We start from the raw sequence: 27,717 nt of genomic DNA, 5'->3' as shown, positions 1-27,717 counted from the left end.
TTAAGTGTTGGTCTGTTTGTCCGTATAACAGAATGAAGGACCCATGTGGAAAACAGCCTCCGTCCCCTTACACGGAATCACGGGGAACGTTTAGGGAATGAGCACTTCCGTAACTCAGTGACGAGTGGGTGCATGTTGACGTATAGAGGGAGATAAAAATGTACCGGGGACTAGGAGGTACATTTATTTCTCCAGAAGCAGAGTTGCCAAATAAATAAACACACACATGTGTACTTTGATCTCCAGCAGGTCAGTGGATTGGTTCAAAAGCAAATCAAAAGCAGAGTTTTGTGCAAACATTGCTGAGTCTACACCCGTGACTGCCTAGACTTCGCTGCCACCGCATAAACTTGTGTCTTCTCAGCGGCAGCAAGAAATGTCAGGCAAAGAAAATAAAAGCTCTAATGTCAAAAGAAATGCTCAGTGGAATTTATTAGTGCTATCAGGACATAGAGAGTGTGAATGTTTTTATTACTTATGCAAAATTGCACATATTCCTTTATGCTGACTTTAATTTATCATGAAAGCTGTCATGCTAATGGAAAATGTCTTATATGTAAATAAGTATTCATAATTTTGTTACTGATGGTGTTTTTATCTAGAATTTGGAAACCCAGTTTTCGCAGTTTACATATATATGTATATATTGCCCGTAGTCCAAGGGGGAGGAATATGCCAAATGAGGCCACGGAGAACCGGCCTTGACTCCTTTAACACAGAATAGATACTTTTTCCTGCCTTTACTGTACCAGTGCCTAGGCTCTTCAGTCCAGAAAAATTTAATTTTAGACAACATGACGGCCTTTCCTTTATGTTCTAAGTGGTCAAATGAAACCGGTCATATCTCACATCAGGTAGGAGTTAGCAAACTATGGCCCATGAGCTAAGAATGGTTTTACATTTTTGAATGGTTGTTTGGGGTGGGGTGGGGATATGGGGAGGAGAGAATCAAAGGAATAACATTTTGTGACATGTGAAACTGTAGGACATTCAAATTTAACATTTTATTGGAACACAGCCACACTCACTTGTTTCTATCTCCTGTGGCTGCCGCATGCTACAAAGGCAGAGTTGAGTCATTCTAACAGAACTGTATGGTCCACAAGGCCTAAAACATTTACCGTCTGACCCTTTACCACGGGGGGAAAAGATTTGTTGACCATGACTTAACACTAGAGCTGAAAGCCACTCTCTACACCTTCCTACCCTCATCCTAAAGACAAACCCACAGCTGTGACTACCACTAGAGGGCATTCGGGGACCGCACAGTAGCGCGTAATTCAGACAGCAGTGTTTACCTCTCTGAAGACACAGAGGAGACTTCTCATATAGGACGATTCGGACTCCACTGCATTACCATTCTTTCTTAACAGAAGGAGGGTAGCTTCGGAAGCAAAACTGAACCAATCCACCAAAACACCAAGAATTAAGTAAATGAGATTTTAATCTGGAGTCAAGGCTCTAGTGGGGAATTGTGTTCCACTCATTTTTTTTTAGTATATGTGCTGCCGAAGCGAGCACTCCACTCATTTTTAAGGCACAGTCTTAATGATGATGTAGGTTTTCAGATGATTGCAGAACTGCCAGTCAGTATATCACAAGCTCGCCTTGTGATAAAACTGTGGCACTTTTCCTTTATTTGTTTACATAATTCCAGTTGTTACAGAATTCAGATGCTTTTACTCATTTTTAAATACAGCAATTAATAGCATATTTTCCTCTTTATAAGGCTTCGTCATAATTTAGATTACCAGTGAACATTTCAAAATTGAAAAATGATCAAACTGCTTATGTATAGTTTAGAATTAAATTTGACTGTAATATACAGTGTCTTATAGATTCAAAAAAGCGTTGTCCTCTCTATTCCATGAGGCATCTTTCCCTCCTCTCCCCCCTTTTTTAGCCAGGATGGCATTTAGTAAAATTTAAATGAACAGAGGTGGCATAATCCAGGAGTCAGCCAGAATTTAGGCTGAAAATAGACTTTAGCAGTCCAGTACCTTCCTAAATAACAAAAGGACCTTTTCCAAACACATACTACAAATAGCAGACACTTTAACCCAGAGAGGATTGATTACACTCCATTTCCTAATATGAAGAACCCCAGTCATTGCACAAACCCATCTCTGAGACCTCAAGCTCCTCATTTTATTTTTTAATTCTACATTTGACCTAATTACCAGCATACTTTTTACCCATGTTAAATTTCCAAGGAAATAAGTTAACCATGTAAAGGGATGAATTCCAACCATTCAGAATACCATATCTGGCTTTTTCTTACAAACATTAAGCTCATGCATATGCCTACCTACAAAGTCAAGTCAACAGGAAGTAAAAAAAAAAAAAAAATTTTTTTTCTGATGTTTCTGAAGACAATGTATTGCTTGGTGTTTAGTATCTTTCTTTTAAAACTGATCGATCTCTAGTCCAGTTTCATCTGCATTACTAACTAGAACCTGTTTACTGTGGCTCATTTTCCAAGTTTGATAGAAAGATGTCAAGTGTTGTAGGATACAGAATTTCTTGCTTACAAGCATTGTACCAGCCTTTTAAAAAGTGAATTTATACAAGCATGGACCTTAGTTTCAATAAATTTTTGTTTTGATACTCATGCTTTTGAAAATTTTCTGCACTTAAGTGTTTTTAAGCATCAGCCTATTTATAGTCTTACACTTATGAAAGAAATGTTACTAAAAGTATCCCAAGAATATATGTAAAAATAACACATTTTATTAGTTTCAAGGCTTCTTTACAAAGCGTCGTTTTACAGCTCTGTGAAATGACAGGTTTAGATAAAATTACTTTGTTTTTTTACCTTTGGGTGGTTTCCTTATCTTATTGGGATTTGGAATCACTTTCTTTATTTTAAGGGGTTGTAACACTACAGCCTGCTGACCTTCAACAGGCTTCCTTTTATGTTTAGAGAGGTCTTCAAAGGAAGTCTCCAAAATTTCTTTGTCTTGGCTTTCCAAAGATTCAGTGTCTAAATTTTCCATGGACTCTTCCAGTCTGCCTTGGAGCCATGGTACGTGTAGACTCGGTACTCGGGGAATTATGGCTTGGACTTCATCAATAAAGGCAGTGGTGTCCTTTCTGAACCCCAGGGCCAGGACACATTTTAAGCCAATGACAGGTGCAAGTGTCTCACTGAGACGGGGAACCTGACAAGCAGGTACAGACCTGCTCAAACTTAACTGAATCAGGTGTGAGGTGATGAGCGCAGGCTTGGCTGACTTACACACGAGTACCAGCAGCAGCCCATTCCTTTCCAGAGCTCTGGTAACTTCATTAACGCCAATGGTCAGCTGCTTCCTGACACAGAGAGGAGTCCAGCCTGACCCTTGCTCATTATCTTCTGGGTGTTTCTCCTTCTGATCCTCACTCATACCAGCCTCTGTGCTACATTTGTCTGGGCCTTGTTTTTTTAAAAACTGCTTTTTCTTTTTCTTCTTATCCTCCATCTTCTGAAGCCCAAGAGATTTAAATCTGTCTTCAAGGGTCTTTAGTATGAAGTGCATGTCTTCTTGGTCTAGTGCACTCCAGCAGACAGTGTATGGGTTGTTCAACGATGTCTTTACTGTTAAAGGTCTTGTCTTCCGAACAGAGCCCCTTCCCGGAGCTTGAGGAGCTGCAGCCATTCTGAAAATCTCTCCTAAAGCAGCAGAGGACAAAGTAAATTCGTGTCACTAGCAATGCATGTCAAAGAATATCTTATTTGTACTCTGATTCCTGATAGGCTATAGCAAGCCCGACTTTATAGAACCAATGACATGACCATACGCTAAAAACCTCTTTTAAGAATAAGGAATTTATTCTTCCCCTTTTTTCATGACTTTGTCTATTCATATACTGGTAATATATAAGTATTTTGCATTACTGCAATTGCAGTGAAATTCTACTGATTTCCTTTATTAAAAATGTTCCGTGTTTCTACCTGTCCATGATTATCTTTTTTAATGACTGTGCGGTATTAATCTGACAAATCTGTTACCATTTTTTTTTGAAGATTTTATTTATTTATTTGACAGATAAGAGATCACAAGTAGGCAGAGAGGCAGGCAGAGAGAGAGGGGGAAGCAGGCTCCCCACTGAGCAGAGAGCCCGATGGGGGGCTTGATCCCAGGATCCCGGTCATGACCCAAGCCGAAGGCAGAGGCTTTAACCCACTGAGCCACCCAGGCGCCCCCGTTACCATTTTCTGAGTTGCTCTCCATTTGGGCCTCCATCCCACAAAGATCCCTTGAGCACCTCCCGTGTGCAGGCAGCATTCTGGTTACAGGGTTTGACAATGAACATGCCTACCTGCATGGAGCCCCCAAGCTGTGCAGGCCCGGAAGCCTCTGCTCTTCATCATGGGCCAGGTGTGGGTGTTGAAGAACCAGAATAGTAATCTATGCACCCCATCAGAAATCCCAGTGATACTTTCACTCAGTGCCCTTTTATAAGTCTCCCTCCCTGGACTCTAAGCTTCTTGTATATCCCTCCTTAAACATCTCCTACGTACACAAGTATATATTCCCCCTTCTTAACAGTTATTCCAAGCTGACAGCTTCTGTAGCTGGCAACTTGATGAAAACTAGGGAAATTTTGCAATGAAACTTAAAAACACTAATCCGTTAAAGAAAACCAAGGATCCTTTTTGGGAAAATGTTATAAACAACTGACATAGGGAACATATCCTGGCTCTGCTTCCCAGAACAAGTGTGTTTCTCTTCCCTCAGTTTTATTCCTCACTAAATCCTGGTGCTCAGCTAAGAACTACAGAGACCTGCATGGCAAAACTGAAGGAAGTTAAATGAGCCAGCCCCCTGAGAAGTCTGGCATCTGGAACTGTCCCTATTTTCAGATGATCAGACTTTCTTCCAGAGAGTCCCTCATTCCAGGTGGTCATTTATCCCACTGAGGCCTGCCTTCCCCCAAATGCCCCATGCACAATTAAGAATTAAGTCCTCTCCAATTAAACTTCCACTCACCAGGCTGGCTACTGATGGTAAAGAGCAGGCGTCTTCATGGAGTGTGTCAGAACTTAGAAGGCATTTTCTCCATGTATTACTTGGTTCTCACAAAATTCCTATAGAATTGCCCAATGTGTGGATGAAGAAATAGGTTAAAAGTCACAACTGGTTTTCCAAACCCAAAGTTTATGCTTTTTCAATCCTGGCTGTACCTCAAAAATAACCTGCTACCTTTTAAAACATCCAGATGTTTTATCCAGATGTTTTATCTGGTCCTTATCCCAGATGTACTGAACTAGAATTCCTGTGAATAGGACCAGGGTACCTGTATTTGTTTTAAAAAAAAAAAAAATACAACAACAACTGTCTAGGTGAATCTGATCCAGAACAGGGTTACAACAGGTGGGGTAGGATAGGATGCCTCTTGATTCTGGAGAGTCGTGAGAAATGGCCTCCTGACCTCCACTGGTCCACTGTACCTCCTAAGTCACTTTCTAACAGAAATCCAAAATTCAGCTCCTCGGGGCAGGGTCAACCTCCTTCATGCCAGTGCTACTGGGGCCTCACTACCTGCTGTACGTGCTGCTTCCTCCATTCTAGCCCCTCTGCACAGCCCTCCTCATCCCCCATTTTCTCCATGTTCCCCTCCAGCTTAGGGAGTCAGAAAGTAGCTCAGCCAAATCCGGTCGGGATTGGTAAAGGCTGGCATCAGGTTGAAGGTGGTCAGGAAAATGAGCAAGACAAATACGATCTAATAGAGCTCTTGCCAAACTGCAAGTCAGCTTATGGGCCTCGGCATTCAAACAGCACAGAAATCCTTTAAGTATGTTGTGGGCCCTAGAAGCAGAGCAAGCTAGGCATGAACTCCTGTCTTCAAAATCGGGAGGGGGGGATTGCAAGCCAAGTAGTTTGGAGAAGCTGAATCTTACACTATATAATCCAAAAATAGTACTGATTGATGAGAAATTAACGGTTTTGGAGGAGAAAAACAGGAAGGCTTTGCTGAGGTGCCTTTTGAGCTAGGTGCTGGAGGCATTCACTACCTACAGGATCAAAGGCAAACCCTTTAAGGTGACTTACAAGGCCCTCCACACTCTGGCCCTCATCTTCCACTGGCCTCTCCCACTATGCATAATTACATCCCGCCACTGAACCACTTACTGTTGTTGAACAAGGCCACCAGTTTCTAACCTCCACATCCACATTATTCCCTTCCACCTTCAGCCCCACAACCACTTTCCCTCAGCAATTATTTCTGGATTATCCACAACGCACCAAGCCGTAAAGTATTAAAGTAAAAACAGTTAACTAGGCCTCAAGGTGCTTAGAATGCATGAAAAAGACTTATCACCAGGTAATAACAAGATGGGCACAGTCGAGTCCAGGAACTACAGAATACTAAGGAAATAGCAGAAGCCTAACTTAGCTTAAGGGGTCAGAAAAGAGGTCCTGGAGAAAGTGACCTTTTAACCTACATCTGAAGAGTGCCTGCCAAATGGAGTATGAAGTAGAAAGAGTATCCCAGGGAACAACATTAACGAAATGAAGTAACTTCAGTGTCGCTGGGGCAGAGATGCTAGAGATGTTGAGGTATTAGGTAGGGAAAGGAAGCAAGGACGAGAGGTGAAGTTCCTTGCAAAGCTTATAATGGGAAGCAACTGTAACGTTTAAAACAGAAGAGTGCCGCGCCGTGATTTCAAAGGCGTTGCAACAAGGTCTTTGCGGATTCCCGGCCTGGAAGCGTCCTTTTGCCAAGAGTGGAAGGAGCAAAGGGGTTCCCAGAGTAGGCATGATGGTGGCCTGCACTAGAGTCGCTGCAGAGGGGATGGGGCTGAAATACTTAAGAGGTAGAATCTACCAGGGTTGGTGCTATCAGCCGGAGTAAAACAAGGACGGCCTCCGGTCTCCAGATCTGATAGCGAAGGGGAGGACAGTCCCAGCTCCCCTTGGTTGCATTCCTGTCCCAGAGTCCCCGTGTTTACCGCCCGTATCTAGAGCCCTCATTCTTTACTACTTAGATTCGCCAACATTTTGTGATCCGTCCCCGGTTCTAGGCTGTGGCGCACTGAAGGACCAGGGTGGGCTTTCTCTTACTATCTCCCGTACCCTACAGATGCTCAACTCCAGACAGGAGAGTAAACCAAGGCCCCGAGGCAGGAAAGTACGCCCGTTCCCGCGGGGGTGGCTCGGCCGGAAAGAGAGGGGTCTCGGGGAAGACCTCGGGACCTCGCATGCCTGCAGCCCTCCGCCACCTCCCAGGCCGGATCCCACCCGGGGGCGCCCCTCCGGTCCCCCTACGTCCTCCGCATCCCGCTCCCACTCACGAAGGCAACCGCACCACCTCCACCTGCGACGCGCGTGCGCAGAGCCCTCGCCCTCCCTGGCCCCGCCTTCCAAATGCTTTCAGAGCTTCGCATCTCATCGTCTCACCTTGTCACTCACAATGGAGAGAGTCAGCCCACTGAGCCGCGAGGTCCGAACTACGGAAGCCCCGCGTTTGGGAATGGAGTAGGGAGACTCAAGATACAGCGGCAGTGCGCAGGCGCGCCGCCGGGGTCTCGCGAGACCTCACGGTTGCCTTGGTAACCCGCCGTTCACAGGCTGCACTGCTAGCTTTGGGGGCTATTCTACCGCCGGTAGTCGCCGGAAGGCTGGTTCTCTCATATGTTGCCCATTCCATTCCAATCCGATTTCTGCCTTTCAGCGCCTGGCAGTCTTAGCTCTTTCTCTCTTCTCGCTTTTCTGTATTTGGCTTGCCTAAGGGGACGCGAAACCCTAGTCCCTGTTCAGTGTACCCATCTCCGTCGACTCTCCGGCACCGGAAAATCAAGATAGACTGGGGGATGAGGGGTGGTTTGAGATAAAAATGTGCCTACAGGCAACAGTGTAGGCAATCTTGAGCCCCCTGAAAGAGGAGAGTGGAGGCTTCTTTGCGTTCTGCGACAGCAGCTCTGAAAACTTAAAACGTCTGCAGTAGTTACTTGGACCAGTGGAAACTAAAGGTACGAATGGAGTCGCTGGGGAATCATGGACAACTGTAAACAGCTGAAGGACATTTGCAAGGTCAGGCATCGTGGTGAGAACTTAGAAGAAAGTAGGTTGTTTCTGACCTAAAGAGCCTCCTCCCTCGCCATCCCAGTCCTTTCTCTTTTCCAGCCTAACTTAGCCCCCCTTACTTTTCCTGTCTCCATTTGTCTCAGAACTTTTCTCTTCTCAATCTCTTCACTGCTCATTTGGTTTTCCATTTTTAAATCTATTTTCTCCATTTTCAATGTTTATCACGTACATGGTACCTAACGACCATAAAGAAAAGGAAACAAACAAAGAACAACAACAACAAAAACAACAACAAAAGTGTTCCTTTTGGTCAAAGATTTCTGCAGGTTACACAGAGTTAAAGTAAAATGTGATTTTAAAAATTACAATTAAAAAAATTTACAATTAAAAAATTAAGTAGAATGAAGTTACAGAGAGTTTGAATGTAGCAATGGACTTTCATTTTGTAAAATGAACCGTATTGGCTCATGATAAACTGCAGACATCCAGTCTTAGATCTAGCTTACGTAGTCTTAGATCTAGCTTTCAAGCTATAAGAGAAATGTGGACACACATATCTAATTGAAATGCTAAAGTCATGAGAAAGAATTGTGCACAAGTTTTTGTCCCCCTAAGATTCCAGAGTGTAGAGGTATGTTTACAGCATCATTTCAGTTTACATTCGCTCTATGAAGATTACCTCCCATTACATCCCACAGCTCTGGAGCCAGTTTGCCTACTTGAAATCCTAGCTTCATCTCAGGCTAGGCATGTAACCCCTAAAGCAAGCTAATGAACCCTCTTCATGAAGTGATAAAAATAGTACCTGTTGTGCTTATCGGAAGAGATAATCTGTGTAAGATGCTTAGCACGGTCCCTGGCATGCAGAAAGTGCTTGATAATTCTGTGATGAATCTAGTGACAACCTGAATGAGGAGATAATAAAAATTAACAGTAGCCTCTATGACTTTCGTGCTTGTCTTATTTTGAGACTACCAGTATGATCTCCACAAGAACTTTGCTAAAATGATGGTATTTTAAAGGTAATTTCTCTCATTTGGATTGCACAAACTTTACAAGAAAAAAGTAAGCAATCATCCCATGACCCGATTACCTTAAAACATATTTCCTTTCTGTGTTCCCTTGTAATTTGTTTCACATTTATACATGCATTTAAATTGCAAAATAATAACACAGATTAAATATTGTGATTTTCTTCCCATGTAACACTTTTGAATCTCTCACTTCGTCTTCAAGGTATCACTTTAACTCATATGTGTGTATGTGTATATACCTATATACACATATACACACTCACATATATATACACCTATATTATCTAATGACAGCTGCTACAATGACAGCTGTGAAACCTCAATTTGGTTTTTGAATAATAAAATGTTCTTTTTATATTAACTCTAGAATTGGATTGTTGTTAGATTTATATGCTTGTCATGATGTAGGAGTGGCTTAAGGGACCTGGTGATAAATCATGTCATGAGAGACAATGTAAATGTGTAAATGTGAAGTGTTTCAAGCAGCTAAGTCACAGCTGGTGGCAGTGCCACATGTCTGTAGATAAGGTCAGTAAGGAGAAAAAGCATCTATTTGGATTTAGACCATTTATTTTACTTAGAAGACAGCAAAAGCAAGATCAGCAGGATCTTACGCCCATGGGACAACATCCCTAGTCCCAGAGATCAATTAACCATGGATGTCCTGAGTGATATGTGACTCTGCATTAACAAGTCGACTTTACGCTTCAGCTCAGCGGGAAGCTTGCTTCTCCCTCTTCCATTCCCCTGCTTGTGTTCCCCCTCTCTATGTCTCTCTCTCCCTGTGTCAAATAAATTAAAAAAAAAAGAAGAAGAAGCCCACAGCTGTACCCTAAAGTGGTGAGGGGAGGGCAACATGAAAAGCATTAGTCTCCACCAAAACTAGAGAAATGGAAGAGAAACATTTTTGTGGAATTTTTCCACAAGATAGGGACCTAGGGGCACTTGGGTGGCTCAGTCAGTTAAGCATCCAACTCTTGATTTTGGTTCAGGTCATGATCTCAGGGTCGTGAGACTGAGCCCTGCTCTTTAAGATTCTCTCTCCCTAACCTCCCCCCCACCCTTTCAAACCAACAAAAAAGATTGTGACCTTGCTCCAGGAAGAATCCCAGGCATTCTGCCATGACTCAGACTGCAGTCAAGCCTTTCCTACATGGCTAGGTAGAGACATGCAAGGTGGTCAGGGGCCTTGGCAGAGAGCTGTTGTTCTTTTAAAAAGGAGGGATTTGAAAAACCTTACATCAAATGGTCACAAAGTTTTCTGGGATGTTCTTCTTTTTTTTTTTTTTTAGAAGACTATTTATTAGAGTTTTATTTTGTTTTTACAGGCAAAAGCCTAATGTGATGAGCACCTGGGTGGCTCAGTTGGTTAAGTGGCTGCCTTCAGCTCAGACATGATTCCAGAGTCCCGGGACTGAGTCCCACTTTGGGCTCCTTGATCATTGGGGAACCTACTTCTTCCTCTCCCTCTGCCTACTGCTCCCTCTACTTGTGAGCTCTCTCTCACTGTCTCTGTCAAATAAATAAATAAAATCTTAAAAAAAAAAATCTAATGTGATATGATGCTAGGCTTTAGATTTTCATAGGTTCTAAAGAGCCAGCAACAGTACTTTTGGAAATAAAGTGTCTATATGATATAAAATCAGCTGCAGGTAACTTCAAAATATGCCATACATGTACATAAACATAATTTTAGAATTATTTAAAGTAAAAAATTTATCTGAATTAAATTATCTCAGAATTCTTTCTGAAGCAATATGAGAACAAGTGGTTGAGAAGCACTTTTAATGTAGAAATGTGTAAATATGTCTGTGAGTATGTATTAGGTGAAAAATATAAATAGCATTTTACTTTATTCACCGATTTTAACTGAGCATCTTTTATATGTCAAGCAATGGGCCAGATGCTACATACGTAAGAATGTTTCCTTCCTTCCTTTTTTCGACAGGTAACAGGATTTATTGAATTCTAAGTGTTGGGGATAAAGCAGTGAACCGAAGTTCTGATGGAGAAGACAGACAATAGAACAGAGAAAGTAAAATATATAATATATAGGTGATGAAAAGCACTGTGAGAAAAAAAGATTTGATGCAATTCCTATCCTATTTTTGTTAAATTAGAAAAACCCATCCTAAAATTCATACTGGATCTCAAGGAACCCCTGAATAGCCAAAACAATCTTGGAAATGAAGAACAATATTGGAGGACTCACACTTTCTGATGTTAAACACTTACTACAAATCTACAGTAATCAAAACAGTGTGGTATTGGCATAAAGGCCGACAGAGGAATAGGGAGCCCAGAAATAAACTCTCACATATACGGTCAATTAATTCTTGATAAGGAGGCCGAGACAATTTAATGGGAAAAGAACTTTTACTCAACAAATGGTGCTGGGAGAACTGGATATCCACATGCATATGAATGAAGTTGGACCCTTAATTATATCCCATTCAAAAATTAACTCACAGTAGGGCACCTGGGTGGCAGTCAGTGAAGCGTCCAACTCTGTTTCTGCTCAAGTTGTTACCTCAGGGTCATGATCTCAGGGTTCTGAGATCAAGCCCTGCCTCGGGCTCTGCGCTCAGCATGGAATCTGCTTAAGATTCTCTCCCTCTGCCCTTCCCACTTGTTCGCTTTCTCTCTCTCTCTCTCTCTCTCTCTCTCTCCAAAATAAATAAGTAAATCTTGAAAAAATTAACTCAAAGTGGATCAAAGATCTAAACTTAAGGGCTAAAACTATGAAACTCTTAAAACTTAGGGCAAAACCTTCATGACATTTCACTTGGTAATGATATCTTGGATATGATCATAAAAGCAAAGGTAGCAAAAGAAAAAACAGATAAATTAGATCCTCATCAAAATTAAAACTTTTTGGGGTGCCTGGATAGTTCAGTTGGTTGAGTGCCCAGCTCTTGATCTCAATTTAGGTCTTGATTGCACAGTGGTCAGTTCAAGCCCCATTTGGACTCCATGCAGGGCCTGGAGCCGAATTAAAAATTACAAAATTTTGTGTGCATCATAGGACACTATCAAGAGAGTGAAAAGAAAACCCACAGAATGGGAGAAGATATTTGCAAATCACATCTGATAAGGGATTAATATTCAGAATATATAAAAGCTACAACTCAACAAGGAAAAGCAAAACAAACAAAAACCCCCATGGGGCACCTGGCTGGATCAGTCTGTAGAGCATGCAACTCTTGATCTTGGGGTTGTGAGTTTGAGCCCCCCAAAAAAACAGTTCAGGGGTGCCTGGGTGGCTCATCAGTTGGGCGTCTGCCTTCAGCGCAGGTTGTCGTCCCAGGGTCCTGGGGTAGAGCCTGTGTCAAGCTCCCTGCTCTGCTTCTCCCTCTTCACAACCCCCTCCACCCTTCATGCTCACTCTCTCTCACTCACTCTCTCTCAAATAAATAAAATCTCTTTTAAAAAAATTTAAAAATGGGCAAAGGACTTGAAAAGACATTTCTCCAAAGAAGAGATGCAAATGTCCAATAAGCACATGAAAAGATGCTCAACATCCTTAATCATTATGGAAATGCAAATCAAAACCGTGATGAGATACTACTTCACATCCATGAGGATGGCTGTTATTAAAACAACAGATGGTTTGCTCTGTTGAGCACTCTTGATTTTGGCTGTGGTGATAACCCCATGTCAGGCTCTGTGCTCAGTGGGGAGTCTGCTTCTCTCCCTCTTCCTCTCCCTCTGCCCTTCCCCCACACTCATGCACGCACATGCACATGTTCTCTTTCTCTAAACAAATTTTAAAAATCTTTAAAAGAAATAAAACAGTAGGAGTGCCAGTGTGACTCAGTACCAACATCTGCTACAACATGGATGAACTTGAAAAACATTATGCTAAGTGAAATAAGCCAGTTGCAAAAGGACAGATATTGTGCAATTACACAAATACCTAGACTACACAAATTCATAGAGCTAGCAGGTAGAATAGAGGTTACTAAGGCTGAGGAGAGAAAGGAATGAGAAATTGTTTAATGAGTACAGAGTTTCCATTTAGGAGGATGAAAAAATCTTGGAAATAGTGGTGATGGCTACACAGCATTACAAATGTACTTAATGCCACTCAATTTTTCCTTTAATTCCTTTTTTTCTTCTCATTTTCATTTCTTCTTTACTGTTTTTCCTCATTTTCCTTTTAAAAAATTTTCACCCTTTTTATTTAGTTTGTTAGTATTTGGTTTTGTTTATTTGTATGATTGTCTGGCATTGTGTTTTGATTCCATTATAAAGATCAGTTCATCAGGTGGACTCGAATTTATTTTCTCTTGAGGCGATATGGGCCAAGCTTCTCACCAGCTTCTCCCAATTTTAAGTTGACCTTGGGATGCCTTGACTCCAAGGTCATTAGTAAAGCCCACCATGCTGCTGGGCCTCTCAGCCATCTCTGCTGAGGAGGAGATCTGTGTGGGCAGCCACTGGCCCTCAAGGTCATCACCAAGGGTAACCTGACCAAGCTGAAGTTGGCTTGGCACATCCTGCCTCAGGAAAGAAGTAGTCATTAAGATGAGTGACAAGGCGGGGCGACTGGGTGGCTCAGTGGGTTAAGCCTCTGCCTTCAGCTCGGGTCATGATCCCAGGGTCCTGGGATTGAGCCCCGTATCGGGCTCTCCGCTCAGCGGGGAGTCTGCTTCCCTCCCTCTCTCTGCCTGCCTCTCTGCCTGCTAGTGATCTCTCTCTCTGTGTCAAATAAATAAATAAAATCTTAAAAAAAAAAAAAAAAGAGATCAGTGACAAGGCTTAGTAGAACTCCTCCAAACTACAGACTGTCCTGTGAAACAAGAACGAAGAAGGCCTTGAACTCATTCCAAAACAATCATTTTAAAGTGATCCGGACTGAGTAAGCTCTCTGCCTTGTCGTGGAGTACTCTAGTGAAAGAGAGGTGCTTGAGTTCCTAGTGGCTCGTGGAGGTCTCTAAGAAAAGCCACAGGCAAATTCTGTCAGATAATGTCTGTGGGTACAGTCCCTAGAACTGTGTTGTTCATAGAGTTAAAGACAGAACACCTGCTCTTGGATGCTGACATGATAATGAAGTTTGAAGGCTTTGGCTCCGGTAAGAGTTCACCTTTGGCAACAACTGGATACTTCCTTTGGCAGCACCCCCCTCCCCTTATGCTGCCCTGGAACTCTTCCTGGGCCAAATAAGATGGACCTGTCTGGAGGTGTGGAATCTGAGAGTCATCGTGTAGACATGAGTCAGCGGACCCCTCCGTGGAATACACCGTATCCCCCTTTACATTCCAGGGAAGGCGAAAAACTGCTCAAAAAATTTCCCCTTCTCGGTCCCAGCAAGAGAGCACTTCGGAGCTCAGGATCCATGGGTGAATATGGGTCATGGGGAGGGACTAAAGCCTTATGTGGAGCCACTCCTTGACTACAGGGAAGCCGGACTGGGTTGATGGTGTCCGTGTGTCACACAGGGAAGAGATCCAAGACTCGCTGATGGGCCATAAGGGCAACAAAGTGATGGCTACCTATTTGCTCCCGAGTCACAGGAGAGCCAAGCTGGAGGACCTAAACCTGCTGGAGCCCAGGGCCTCCACACCCCACCACTGCACCCCAATCTCCCATCTGCACCCGGGATCCACGTGCCACAGCCCAACCAGGCCTCAGGGCTGTACCCCCAGAGGGGACCTGTGAGGGGCCCGGCCCAGCACAGACTCCCACAGACTTATGTCCCTCTGGCCCCTTCTTCCACCCACACATCAGAAGCCATGGCACAGAAGAAACCAGTTCCCCCCCATGCTGTGTCCAAAGGAAACTCCGTCCACCGGGCAACTTCCCACAGGTGAGCCACCCCCTACTTCTGACAACAGCCAGGGCCTGCAGGGGGCCCCTGGGAACTCCTTCAGCAGGTTCAGGTTCAAGTTTATACTGAGACATCTGTGTTTCAGGTTTGCCAGAGGAACCCGAGAGCAGACACTGACAGGAGACACTCAAACCTCCCAGAATGGGAGCAGAAACTGTGATAAAGGAAACATGTGGGGAGGCCAAGTGGTGCTCTTTACACTTGACAGGGAGAATTAAAAGTATGAACTTCATGGAGCCCTGTGAGAAGGTGCAGGAGGCCCCGCCCAGGGCTGCCAGCAAACCGTGGCCAATGTGGGCTGAGCAAGAAATTTGTGCTGCTGCTGGGTGTGTGGGGCCTGCCAGCCCAGGGGATTTTGCGCCGTGGACAGAGGGGGTCCAAACTCTCAACAGAGTTCCATTTAAGTGGAGAGCCAGCTGCGCCCCTGCGGCCTTCAAAACCACTGCCTCCCAAATCACAGCCGCTTAACCTTGACACGGGTGCCAGGAGCCTCCCGGGAGACAAAAGGAGAAGAGGCCACTGCACCCTCTCCCCAGGCAAGACTGCAGAAGCCCCACCGCCTCGTTTGCGCAGGGGGCCCCAAGGCTCTGAGGCGCTTGTGGGGGAGGGGAGCTGGTGTTTCCAGAAGGCAGCTTGGCAAGGTATGGGAGCCCTGAACAGGTAATTCCGGGAAAAATCTCCTGGGTGACTTTACTGAGGTCTTCACTAGCCTTGGAGCTACCTCTAGTGCCAAAAATAGTTTGGAGTTTATGGTAAGAAAACGGGGTGTTACCAACATGTGCTTGCACGCTCAACACTACGACACTCTGACTCCAAGTGGAGAATGGGTGCAATAACGTAGTTGGGCTTCCCCTGTGCTTGGCCATGGCTTTAACCACAGGGTTTGGAAGTACAGGAGGCTGCAAGAGGAAAATCAGCTGAAGTGTCACTGGCCCTGGTGCGACCTTCTGTCATTTGTGATCCTCTCCATTCTACACAATCCATTGCAGAGTACAGTCAAGGGAGGATGCTCTCCCGACTTGTTTCCTGCACTGGCATCATGCTGATACAGAGAAAATAAATAAATAAAAGTCTAAGGAAGGGAAGTTACAAAGTAAACATGGATGAAAAACACTCTCAAAATATAGCCCACAATCCAGTAATGCGTTTAAAAAGAGAGAAACATTTCGTCAAGGTCAGGTTGAGATTAATAAGGAATGCAAGGTTGGTTTAGCAATTGAAAAATGAATTAATGTAAGCCATTGCTTTAAAAGATCAAAGGAGAAGGGTGCGTGGGTGGCTCAGTTGGTTAAGTGTCTGCCTTTGGCTCAGGTCATGATCCCAATGTCCTGGGATAGAGCCTGAGTTGCTCCCTCTCTCAAATAAACAAATAAAATCTAAAAAATAAAAAAGATTAAAGAAGAAACAATATGATCATCCCAATAGAGAATAAAAAAGCTTTTGACAAAATTCTACATCCATTCACGGAAACAAATTTTGCCAAACTACAAATAGGAAGAAACCTCCTTAACATACTAAAATATATATATCCACTGAAATAAGCCAGCTGCAGTGAACATATCACATTTGATGGTGAAACTCCGAAAGCATTACCTTTTAGGAACCATATACTACTACTCTACTCATTATTATACGTAGGTCCTGGATAGTGCAAAAAGGCAAGGAAAAGAAAGATCTGAGGATTGGAAAGAACAAAATGAAACTGTCATTATTCATAGACTATTGTTTGCTAAATAGGAAGCCTAAAATAATTTACTGAAAAATCATTAAAACCTCAAAGATTTATCAAGGTTGCTGGAGTGAATTCCCTTTCTCTGTACTAGTTACAAAAGGACAAACAATGAAATTTTTAAAAACACTCCATCTAACATAATAAAAAATTATAAAGTTATTTAAAAAGAAATCCACATGGAGCGCCTGGGTGGCTCAGTTGGTCAACTGTCCAACTCTTGATTTTGGCTCAGGTCATGACCTCAGGGTAATGAGATCAAGCCCCACATTGGGCTCTATGCTCAATGGGGAGTCTGCTTGAGATTCTCTCCCTCTGCCCCTCCCCCCTCTCTAAACTCAATAAGTATGTCTTTAAAAAAATGAAAAAAATAAGTCCACATAAGATGTACAAGATGTTCAATGGAGAAAATTAGAAAACTGTCTGAAAACATTAAATAAGGAAATTGATTGAAAAAAATACATGAGTCATGAATAGTGAATCTCTGTGTCACAAAGATATCAGCCTCTCCACACCCACACAACTGATATAGCTTTGCAATGCAATTCCAAGAAAAATTCAAGAATTCTCTTTTGTGGAACTTGACTCATGAATGTTAAAATTTATAGGGAAGAGCAAAGTGCCAAAACAACCCTTCACGAGGATGAACAAAATAGATAGGATTTAATGATTAAGACAGTTTGACATAGGTGGAGGGGTAAACAAAGGGAGAGCGCCCCCCCCCAAATGATTATAAATTGCACCTCGTGGGGACCCCTTGATGGCTCAGTTGTTAAGTAAATGCTTTAGGCTCAAGTCATGATCCAGGGTCCTAGGATGGAGCCCTGCATTGGGCTCCCTGCTCATCAGGGAGTCGGCTTCTCTCTCTCCCTCTGCTGCTCCCCCTGCTTGTGCTCTCTCTCTCTCTGTCCCTCTCTCTGACAAATAAATAAATAAAATCTTAAACAAACAAACAAAAATTGCCCCTCTTGTTTTCTGAAACCCACTCTAATCAGCCTTTGCCCCCCACCATTGTACTGAAACTTCTGTCAGTGTCATCCGTGATCTTGACAAAGACGAAAATCCAATCGATAATTCTCAGTCCACATCTAAACTGTCATGCTTTCTCATTTGATATACTTCTGCATATTATATTCTTTTGGTTTTTCTCTCACCCAAAGACCACTTCTTCTCTGTCTCATATGCTCATTCTTCCTCTTCTGTCCAAGCTCTTTGAAGTGTTGCAATGTTGCAATCTCCCATGGCTCAGTCTTCGGTTATCTTCCCTTCCTCTTCATCCATTCAGTTTCTAGGGTCATCCAGTCTGAAGGATCTAAATACTATCTCTGTGTTCATGATCCCACCTCTAGATGTCCAGCCCAGACTAGACTTGATATCCACCTGCCTATTTGACATCTGCACTTAGATATCTGATGTCTCAACAGTAACATGTCCAAAACAAAATTTCTGATTTTTGCTCCCCACCAAACCTCCTCCACCAGTGGGCCTTCCGGTTACTCAGGCCAACAATCTTGGAATTATCCTGACTCCTCTCTTTCCTTCACACCCATGTAGAATCTACTGGGGACTATCATTGACTCTAACTTCAAAATATATCCAGGATCTGAAATACTTCTCACTAGCTACCCTCCCCGACTACCACCTAAGTTTGAGACACCCGTAAGTTCTTTGCATTCTAATTATAGTAAGGATTTTGCTGCCAGCCTTGTTCCCCTATAGTCTATTTTCAACACAGCAACAAGAGTGTCCTTTCTTTCTTTTTTTTTTTTTAAGATTTTATTTATTTATTTGAGAGACAGAGATCACAAGTAGGCAGAGAAGCAGGCGGAGAGAGAGAGGAGGAAGCAGGCTCCCTGCTGAGCAGAGACCCCGATGTGGGGCTCGATCCCAGGACCCTGGGATCATGACCTGAGCCGAAGGCAGAGGCTTTAACCCACTGAGCCACCCAGGCGCCCCAAGAGTGATTTTTCTAAAAGATTTATTTATTTATTTATTTATTTAAGAGAGAGAGAGAGAGAGAGAGAGAGAGAGAGAGAGAGTGCGGTGAGGGGTGGAGGGCAGAGGGAGAGGGGCAGAGAGTCTCAAGCAGGCTTGGCACTGAGCCTGATGTGGGGCTCCGTCCCACTGCTGGAGATCACGACCTGAGCCAAAACCAAGAGTTGGTCACTTAACCCACTGTGCCACCCAGGCACCTCCCAGAATGATCCTTTTAAAAATTAAGTCATATCATGTCAGATCTTGCTCAAAACTCTTCAGTGGTTCTGTTTCACTCCCACTTAATGCCAAATGCCTTTGTATGAGGCCATATACAATCTGGTCTCCATCTCCGTTCTCTGACCTCTTCTATTCTGCTCTGGCCACTCTGGCCCCTTATTGTTCCTCACATCTGCTGTGGAGGCTCATTCTTAGGGCCTTTGTAGAGGAGGCTGCCTTTGAAAGGGAAGTTCTTAGGGTCAGCTCTTTTACCCTCCTTCAAGCTTTTAATCAAATGTCATCTTCTCAAAGACACCTACCTGATTAGCCTATTTGCCATTGCAAGTCACCTCTTCCATCCCACAGATCCAAGACGTCCTGTCTCTTTCACTCTGCTCTTTTTTAAAATAGCATTTATCACAGAATATCTTTTAATAGACGATATAATTTGCTTATTATATGTGTTATTGTCTGTAATCCCCAACCAGAATGTAATGCGAGGAGAAGGATCTTGTTTGTGCTGTTCCCTAAAGTTTTTCAAGAATGAGCAGTGCCTTGCTCATATTAGGCACTCAATAACTATTTGAATGAATGAAAGAATGAAAGGAAGATAGGATGGAATGAAATCAGGAGAGTTACAAAGGTAAAGGTAATGTTCTATGTCTTAAACTGGTGGTAGGTTTATAAACATGCCCTTTATTTTTAGAATTTTACATATATATATATGGATGTATGTATATTGGATTATAATCAATATTAAATAAATAGTAAAAAGGAAAAAAAAAAGGAACTTGATTGCCCAAATTGACTCACTCCCTAAGGAAAGCTGAGCTTTTACTGTACCTAGTTTATTATCACTGGGCAGAAGACATCAATATTTCCATTGTCTTTTCTTTCTTTTTGTTCTGTGGAACAAGACACCATGGCTCTAGCTTCCATTCAGAGGAGGGCATCTCAAGAGAAGAACATGCTTTGAAACAGTTCTGAGAAGAACATTCTAGACTTAGAAAATAATACAGAGCACAGTGTGACTTCCCTTTTCCTGATTCCTTATAATGACTACAAGGCCCAGATGTCTCAGCTCTAGACACACACGGACACTGGAGTTCACCCCCAGTATCTCCCTACTGAAACACTGCTAGGGCTTCCTCACCAGAGAAAGAACTCGCTGTTCTGAAGTTGCCGCTTGCCTCTGTACCCCCCACAGTGTCTGTCCCATCACCTGCAAGTTTAAAAATGAAAAACCAAAAAATCCTGGCCAGTATGTTTTGCTAACATTCACTTTCTGTCTTTTACTTGGAAATCATTGATTACACTATGAAAGTATTTTGGAGGAGAAAATTTAAAAACCAAAGGATTTGCATGAAAAGGTAAAGCAAATATATTTTTTAAAGATTTTGTTTATTTATCTGAGAGAAGGAGAGAGAGAACACAAGCAGGGGGGACAGGGAGAAGCAGACTCCCCACTGAGCAGGGACCCTCTATGTGGGACTCCAACCCAGGATCCCGGGATCATGACCTGAGCTGAAAGCAGATACTTACTCAGCCAACTGAGCCACACAGGCACCCCAAGCAAATATTTTTTAAATGTAGTTCTACGCAAAAACAAGCTAAAATGTTTGGGGGCCTTTCTTCTCCACCACTTGCGTTGTTATATGTTAGACGTTTCAGATCAGTAACTCTCTAAACCCTGAATTTGTCAGGTCTTCCAGTCACTTCGCTCCAAGAAGGTTTCTTCTTGAAAGAGTCGAAAATGAACTCCTTTGACCAGAAAATGCTGTTCCAGTTCTTTGAGAACTTAATCAAGTGTGCACCACAACCCCCTTCTGTGTTTCAGCAGACTTGCAGGGACACTGGATTCGTTGCCCCGGAGAAAGGGGTCAGGTTGAATAGTGAGCACTTCTGTGTCTTTACAATAACCGAGAACTAGTCAGGGTGGTTGCAGCGCGTGTTCAGGGTGTGTTTTTGCTTTTTAAAGAGAAGATGCCTTTTTCACTCCTGATGAAGTATGCCTAGAGGTATGAGAGGAGACTTGAGAGGTCTCAAAAACCTGCCATCCACGTTTCTAGGAATTAAGGAGAGGGCAGAGGGATATAAATACAAAAAGGAATCCCCACTGAGATCCGTGCCCTTGGGAGATTTCTGTGGATTTCCTGCAAACGACCTTTTGAGAAAGAACTGGGGAACGAGCCAAGAGCGGAGAGGAACTCATTTAAATTCCCTGCTCCTTGCTTTCCGTTGCAGCGGCGCTGGCTGCAGACAGCCCTCTGCGCGGCTTGGGACGCGCGGGCGGGCCCTGGGGTCAGGGCGGTGCCACTCGCCGCTTATCCCCGCCCCCCAGTGCTGGTGGCCAATGGGAGCCGGCCGGGCCCACAGCGCAGCCAGTGGGAGACGGCGGGCGGAGGCGCGCTTCCATTTAAGGACGCCCGCCTCACGGGCTCCGGGGATCGGCGCCTCAGGAGTGTGACAGTAGCTGAGTAGGTGTCACCATGTCTTTGCAGGTGAGTCGAAGGGTGCGGAAGCCCCACGAGCGGGCTTCGTCCTCAGAGGGAAGAGCTCCAGTGGGCATGGGGCAGGCGTGACGCCCATGGGTGGCGGGAGAGTCAGAACTGGAGCTTGGGACAGCTGTCGCCCGCGGTCCTCGCGCCCCGAGCGCCCCCCCCCCCAGCCGGGAGTTGTACGGAGTGACCCCGGGGACACTCCCACCCCCGTCGCGAGCGCCCGCACGTTGCAGTGGGGACCACACCTGTGCCATCTGTTGACGGCGACCTGGGGCTCCCCATGGCAACACTTGCGAACCCCAGGGATTCGTTACTCGCAAAGTAAGAGCTGCCCCCGGGAGGGCGGAGGCCGGCTTGCTCCCGGAGGACCAGGCGGCCCTGCTCCGCCTGCTCCTTCCGTCGGCGAAAGGGAGGCGAGGGCGGCTGGGGTCCCACCCGCGCCCCCTCGCTCCGGTGTTTTTCTGAACAGCGGAGATCTGTAAAACTACAAAATAGTAGTTCTGCCGGTATGCGAAAAAATACATGTTCAGGGTGGGAAATTTGGGGAAAGAGCAAATATAGAATAAGTGAAAACTATTAGGAATTCCTTCACGCAGGTGATAACCACTGCTAAACATGAGGGATTACTTTCTTGTACTGTGTGAAAAATGTGTGTGTGTGTGTGTGTGTATGTGCCTGTACGTGCACGCGTATGTACACACATGTGTATATGTGTGTATATACACACACACACTGATTCAATTATACTCAAGTGTATACAGTTTTATTCCTGTACCTGTGGCTATATTAGGAACATTTTTCGTCATTAAATAATCTTCTAAAATTAAAATTTGAAAAAGTATCTGGATACAATTTCACGGAATAAGGATTTTTTTTTTTTTTTAAGATTTAAGTTTATTTTAGAGAGTGAAGGGGGAGGGACAGAGAGAGAATCTTCAAGTAGGCTCTACACCCAGCGGGGAGCCCCAGATGGGGCTGGGTCCCAGGACCCTGAGATCACTACCTGAGCCAAAATCAAAAGTTGGAGTCTTTACCCACTCAGTCACCCAGGGACAACCTCCCCCCCCCCAACCTTTAAGGATTCTTCAAGAAGTATGTTATGGTGACTAAAGGTACATACTCCAGAGTCCGCCAGGTTCAAATCCAAACCTTCCCCCTTCTTAGACTGTGATGTGGTTGCCTGGGAGGCTCAGTCAGTTGAGCATCAGTCAGTCAGTTGAGCATCTGACTCTTGGTTTCTGCTTAGGTTGTGGGATCTCCAGGTTGTGGGATCCAGCCCCTCGTTGGGCTCCACACTCCACAGGGTGTCTGCTTGGCATTCTCTCCCTCTCTCTCCCTCTCTACTGCCCCCCAAATAAATAAATAAATCTTAAAACAAACAAACAAACATGTATTGAAATTTCTCTTGATAGATTTTTTTTCTCCACCTTTTGACCATATTCACCCACTTCCCTCACCCTTCACCTCCCCCTTGCAACTGCCAATCTGTCCTCTGTTTTTCTAAGTTTAGTTATTTAAGATTCCACATGTAAGTGAGGTCCTACAGTATTTGTCCTACAGTATTTCGCGGCATCTCACGTAATGCTCCCAAGGTCCATCCATGTTGCTGCAAATGGCAGGATTTTTACGACTGAACAATATTCCATTATGTGTGTGTGTGTGTCCATCCATCCATCATCAGGCACTTAGGTTGTAATGTCCATGTCTTAACTGTTGTAAAGAATGATGCAGTGAACACAGGGTTGGGGGGGGCAGCATCACTGTGACATAGGGATTTTGCTTCTTTTGGGTATATACCCAGAGGTGGGATTGCTGAATCACATGGCGTTTGTATGTCTTTATTTATTTATTTTAATTTATAAATGATTTATTGGATTTTTTTCAGAAAAACTAATTCTTTAAACTGAATAAGCTCTATACATGCAAGTTTTCATTTTCCATTTAGCTTGGATTTACTTCTTAGAAGTTTTCATGTTTCTGTCCAGCCACTTCATTAAACCTCTTGGCGTTTTGTTTTTTTCTGGGCTCCCCACGGATTACTCAGAAACTGGGTGGCAGCCCTTTTCCCTGGTAACCTCTTATTTTCAAGGCACAGGACCTTATTTATAGTTTTGTTGGTTCTGGGATCATGTAAAAAATTCTCTCTAAAGCCTTTTGCTGCTTATTGCCTTGAATCTCTCAGATCTTGATTGTCTAGCCTTAGAGCCAAGTGGCTTTTAATCTGGCCCATAGACTGTACTTTTTGTACTTTTTTTGGCTTTCTTGGAATCACTTCCCTTTTCACATCTTTTGTTTTTCTTCTGCCAATGAATTTCTTTCAACTTTTCTGATGATGTCCTTATGTTAGTCTGTCCAGCTGTAGTTAACGTCTCAAGAGTCCAATCTGGAAGTTTTTTTGTTGGATAAACAGCTCATCTTCTTCAGGAGTGCTTTATCTCCAACCTGTTCCTCCCGTTTGTGCTTCTTCCTGGGTGCTGATCAGTCAGCTCCTCCCCAACAGGCTTTACTGGGCTGCTGAACCAACAGGTGGTGCTCCACCTTCTCCTCCCTGTACCCCCACCCCCAACCCCGCCCAGGCAAGGCCCATCCAGGCAAGTTTTCCTCCTTCTCCTCCGCACAGGTGGCACTGTGCCCCCTCCACCTCCCCTAGGTGGTGTTCCCCTTGCCTCCTCCCCCTACCTCCTCCCTCCCCTCCCCAGGGTTCTCTGCCTTCCTCCCCCGCTGCCCCGCCAGGCATGCTGGCCCTTCTCCACCATCACTGATGCAGGGGTGTGGGATATACAAGGCTGGAGCTGCACCATGACCCATGCAGCATCAGACCACCACCATTTGTATGTCTTTGGAAAAATGTCTATTTAGTTCCTTTGCCTATTTTTAATTGAATTTTTCTTTTTGCTATTGAGTGATGTAAGTTCTTTATATATTTAGGATATTAACCACTTCTTTTTAAAGACATATGATTTGCAAATATTTTCTCCCATTCCATAGGTTGCCTTTTCATTTTGTTGATGGTTTTCTTTACTGTACAGAAGGTTTCTAGTTTAATGGAGTCTCACGTCTTTATTTTTGTTTTTGTTTTGTTGCCTTTGCTCTTGGTGTCAGATCCAAACAATCGTTGCTCAGACCAGTGTCCAGGAGCTTACCCCCTCTGTTTTCTATTGAAGAGTTTTGTGGACTTAGGTCTTACATTCAAGTAAGATCTAAACCAAAGGTCTCACTTGACCTGACATTAAATCATTTGAGCTGGTTTTTGTGCACAGTGTCAGACAGTGGTCCAGTTTCAGTCTTTTGTATGTCACTATCAGGTTGTCACACACCATTTGTTGAAGAGACTCACCTTTCCACATTCTATGTTCTTGGCTCCTTTGTCATAAATTAATCGATCATATATGCATGCTTTTATTTCTGGGCTCTCTATTCTGTTTCATTGATCCATTTGTTTTTAGGCCAATACCATACCCTTTTGATTACTATAGCTTTGTAATATAGCTGGAAATCAGGACACATCATGACTCCAGCTTTGTTATCCTTTCTCAAGAGTGTTTTGTTTGGGGGTGCCTGGGTGACTCAGTGGGTTAAGCTTCTGCCTTCGGTGCAGGTCATGATCTCAGGGTCCTGGGATCAAGCCCCTCATTGGGCTCTCTGCTTAGTGGGGAGCCTGCTATCCCCTCTCTCTCTGCCTGCCTCTCTGCGTACTTGTGATCTCTCTCTCTCTGTCAAATAAATAAATAAAACAAAATCTTAAAAAAAAAAGATTGTTTTGTTTGTTCAGGGTCTTTTGTGGTTCTGTATGAACTTTAAGGTTGTTTTCTTGACTTCTATAAAATATGCCACCATTGGAATGTTGATACGGATTGATTGCCATGAATCTGTATATTGCTTTTGGTAGTATTAACATTTAAACAGTAATATTTCTTCCAGTTCGTGAGCATAGAGTATTTTTCATTTATTTATGTCTTCTTTAGTTTTTAAAATTTTCTGAAAAATTTTTAAAATTTTAATTTTAAAAAATTTTAAATTTTAAAAATTTTAATTTTATTAAAATTTAATTTTATTAAAATTAAAATTATTCAATAAAATTTAAAATTTTTAAATTTTAACAATTTAAATTTTTAAAAAAAATTAAGTATTTTCAGTATTAGGGCACCTGGGTGGCTCAGTCAGTTAAGCATCCGGCTCTTGATCTCAGCCCAGGTCTTGATCTCAGGGTTGTGGGCTCAAGCCCTGCACTGGAGCCATGCCCAGCATGGAGCCTACTGAAAAAAAAAAAAGAAATTTTCACTAGTAACGGTTTTGTGTGGTTCTCCATATCTTGTCTGAATATCAGGTAAGTACCAGGAGAGGTATCCATAAATTAAAATAAATTAGGATAATTCTGGAAGAACTAGACCAGTAATAGCTCTGATGAAACCTTCCTCTTTCTTTTTAAGTTCCTACTATCTGGTGGTAAAATACCCGTAAAATAGATAAGCCTGCTGAAAGTTAGTGAATGCACCATTAGCCTTTTCTTCCTTTTGTGTTCTAGGCTGATTTTGATAGGATCACAAAAGATGTGAGGAAGCTGAAAACAAGACCAGATGATGAAGAACTGAAAGAACTCTATGGGCTCTACAAACAATCTATAGTTGGAGACATTAATATTGGTATTGTATATGTGTGTGTGTGTATGTGTGTGTATATATGTTAACAATATTTTAAAAATCATATTTTAAAAAATAATACATTTCATTTGAGCAATGTTTATAGAAGCATTGAGTAAAAAGTACACTTGAAAATATATCTATTCTTCTTTTGGCAGAGTGTCCAGGAATGTTAGATATAAAAGGCAAGGCTAAATGGGAAGCATGGAACCTCCAAAAAGGTTGTTAATTCTTAAATAAGTGAAGTAAACTTTCTTAATTTCCCAATACATCAGTCAGTGAGATAATCTGTTTTGTGTCTTTCTAGGGCAGTCGAAGGAAGATGCCATGAGTGCCTATATATCTAAAGCAAAAGAGCTGATAGAAAAATATGGAATTTAAAATTCAGCTATGAGAAGGTTTTTCTTTTGAGGTCTTCATAATGCTATCATGTCCTATATCTAGGGAAGAAATGCACTGTTAACTCTACATATCATGAATATGTTTGCTATTAACATGAATTGTAATCCTTAATTAGAGGTATGCTGAAACTATTTAATGAAGTTTTACTTGCTAAAACCAGATGATTTAAAAGTTCTTTTAAAAAAAAGTATTGCTCTGGTAGTATGTCACAAAAACATTAACAATATTTTTTGGCTTATCTGTTTTTCTACATTGAGTTAGTATTATGTGATCAAAACAGTTTACTAAGAACCAATAACAAGGTTCTTCCTTTGTTGTACGTGTAGCTCTGGGATTCTCACTGACTTGGGGACTTGGGAATCATAAACATACCTGGTTTCATTCCATACTCTGTAATTCTTTACTAGGTGACCAGAAACAAATTACTTAAGCTTGCTAATCCTTATCTATAGAGTAGAGGGAAAAATCAGTCTCACAGGGTTGTAAGAATTGAATGATTCTTGAGGTAACTGAGAATTGATAATTGGGGTAACTCTAATGATCCTACCTTCAGTTTAAAGCATACATTATATAAAACCTAACAACAAATAAACTAAAATTTTTAAAAAATAAACTTACGAGTCCATGACTATTCAAAGAAAGAAAAAAGCCATCCACCCATTATTTTTCTTTAAATTTTTACATTTAAGACAGAAAAATTGTAGTATCTAGTGACAATAAAACGTTCAACTACTGTGCCTCTTACATTCAGTTTTATTGGAGTGAAAATGCAGAGTCTGGAATATCATAGTGGCCTAGTCCTCAGTCTCAGCAAGAAAGTCCTCAGTCTTTCTTGCTACACACAGGTTCCCTGAAAGAAGATAGTCTTGTTTTAGCACGTCTAAAATCTGTTTGAGATTGCATAGTGTAAATATCCTAAAAAACAGTGTACTTCTATTCCCTGGATAAGGGTTTGGGTTTGGTATGCTATGACCAATGAGGTATAGATTGATTTCATGTGACTTAAAAAAAAAAAAATCTAGACTGACTAGATGAATTTCCACGGAATTATTCTGTGTGAAAAAAGCCAGTCCCAAAACGTTGCGCAGGGTAATTTATGTAACTTTCTTGAAATGGCAAAGTTACAGACATAGAGAACAGAATAGTGATTACCATAGAGGACAGAGTAGGGAGGTAGGAGTGACCTGAAAGGGCAGCAGGAGGGATCCTGTGTGGATGGGATGTTCTGTCGCTTGACTGTGTCACTGGGAACATCTGGCTGTAACATTACACTGGGGTTTTGTACAAATTACCATTGGGGAAAACTGGGTAGTTCTATATTATTTCTCACAACAAAATGTGAATCTACAGTTATCTCCAAATAAAAAGTTTCATG

General features: G+C 42.8%; 2 protein-coding genes across 4 annotated transcripts; one reads left to right on the top strand and one right to left on the bottom strand.

Moving 5' to 3' along the window:
- Window positions 1-1,571: 1,571 nt before the first annotated feature.
- On the bottom strand, window positions 1,572-7,448 carry RPP38 (ribonuclease P/MRP subunit p38). Of its 3 annotated transcripts, none has more exons than XM_080812242.1 (3): window positions 7,386-7,448; window positions 4,974-5,071; window positions 1,572-3,652 (listed from the first exon to the last, which is right to left on the bottom strand). In XM_080812242.1, the coding sequence occupies exon 3, from the start codon at window positions 3,636-3,638 to the stop codon at window positions 2,799-2,801; it is 840 nt and encodes a 279-aa protein (XP_080668368.1). In that variant the 5' UTR covers window positions 3,639-3,652; window positions 4,974-5,071; window positions 7,386-7,448; the 3' UTR covers window positions 1,572-2,798. The 3 variants fall into 3 exon arrangements, with proteins under 3 accessions (XP_080668368.1, XP_080668367.1, XP_080668369.1); XM_080812241.1 differs by lacking the exon at window positions 7,386-7,448 and adding an exon at window positions 7,280-7,337; XM_080812243.1 differs by lacking the exon at window positions 4,974-5,071 and having other exon boundaries at window positions 7,386-7,441.
- Window positions 7,449-21,241: 13,793 nt separating this feature from the next.
- On the top strand, window positions 21,242-27,717 carry ACBD7 (acyl-CoA binding domain containing 7). Its single transcript, XM_080812220.1, has 4 exons — window positions 21,242-21,300; window positions 25,826-25,943; window positions 26,099-26,161; window positions 26,248-27,717. The coding sequence occupies exons 1-4, from the start codon at window positions 21,289-21,291 to the stop codon at window positions 26,319-26,321; spliced, it is 267 nt and encodes an 88-aa protein (XP_080668346.1). The 5' UTR covers window positions 21,242-21,288; the 3' UTR covers window positions 26,322-27,717.

Source organism: Martes martes, assembly GCF_963455335.1.
Source record: "Martes martes genome assembly, chromosome: 8".
In the NCBI taxonomy this organism is placed as follows: Eukaryota; Metazoa; Chordata; class Mammalia; order Carnivora; family Mustelidae; genus Martes; species Martes martes.
Note: the sequence above shows the minus strand (reverse complement) of the source record. Positions and strands in the feature narration are given on the sequence as shown.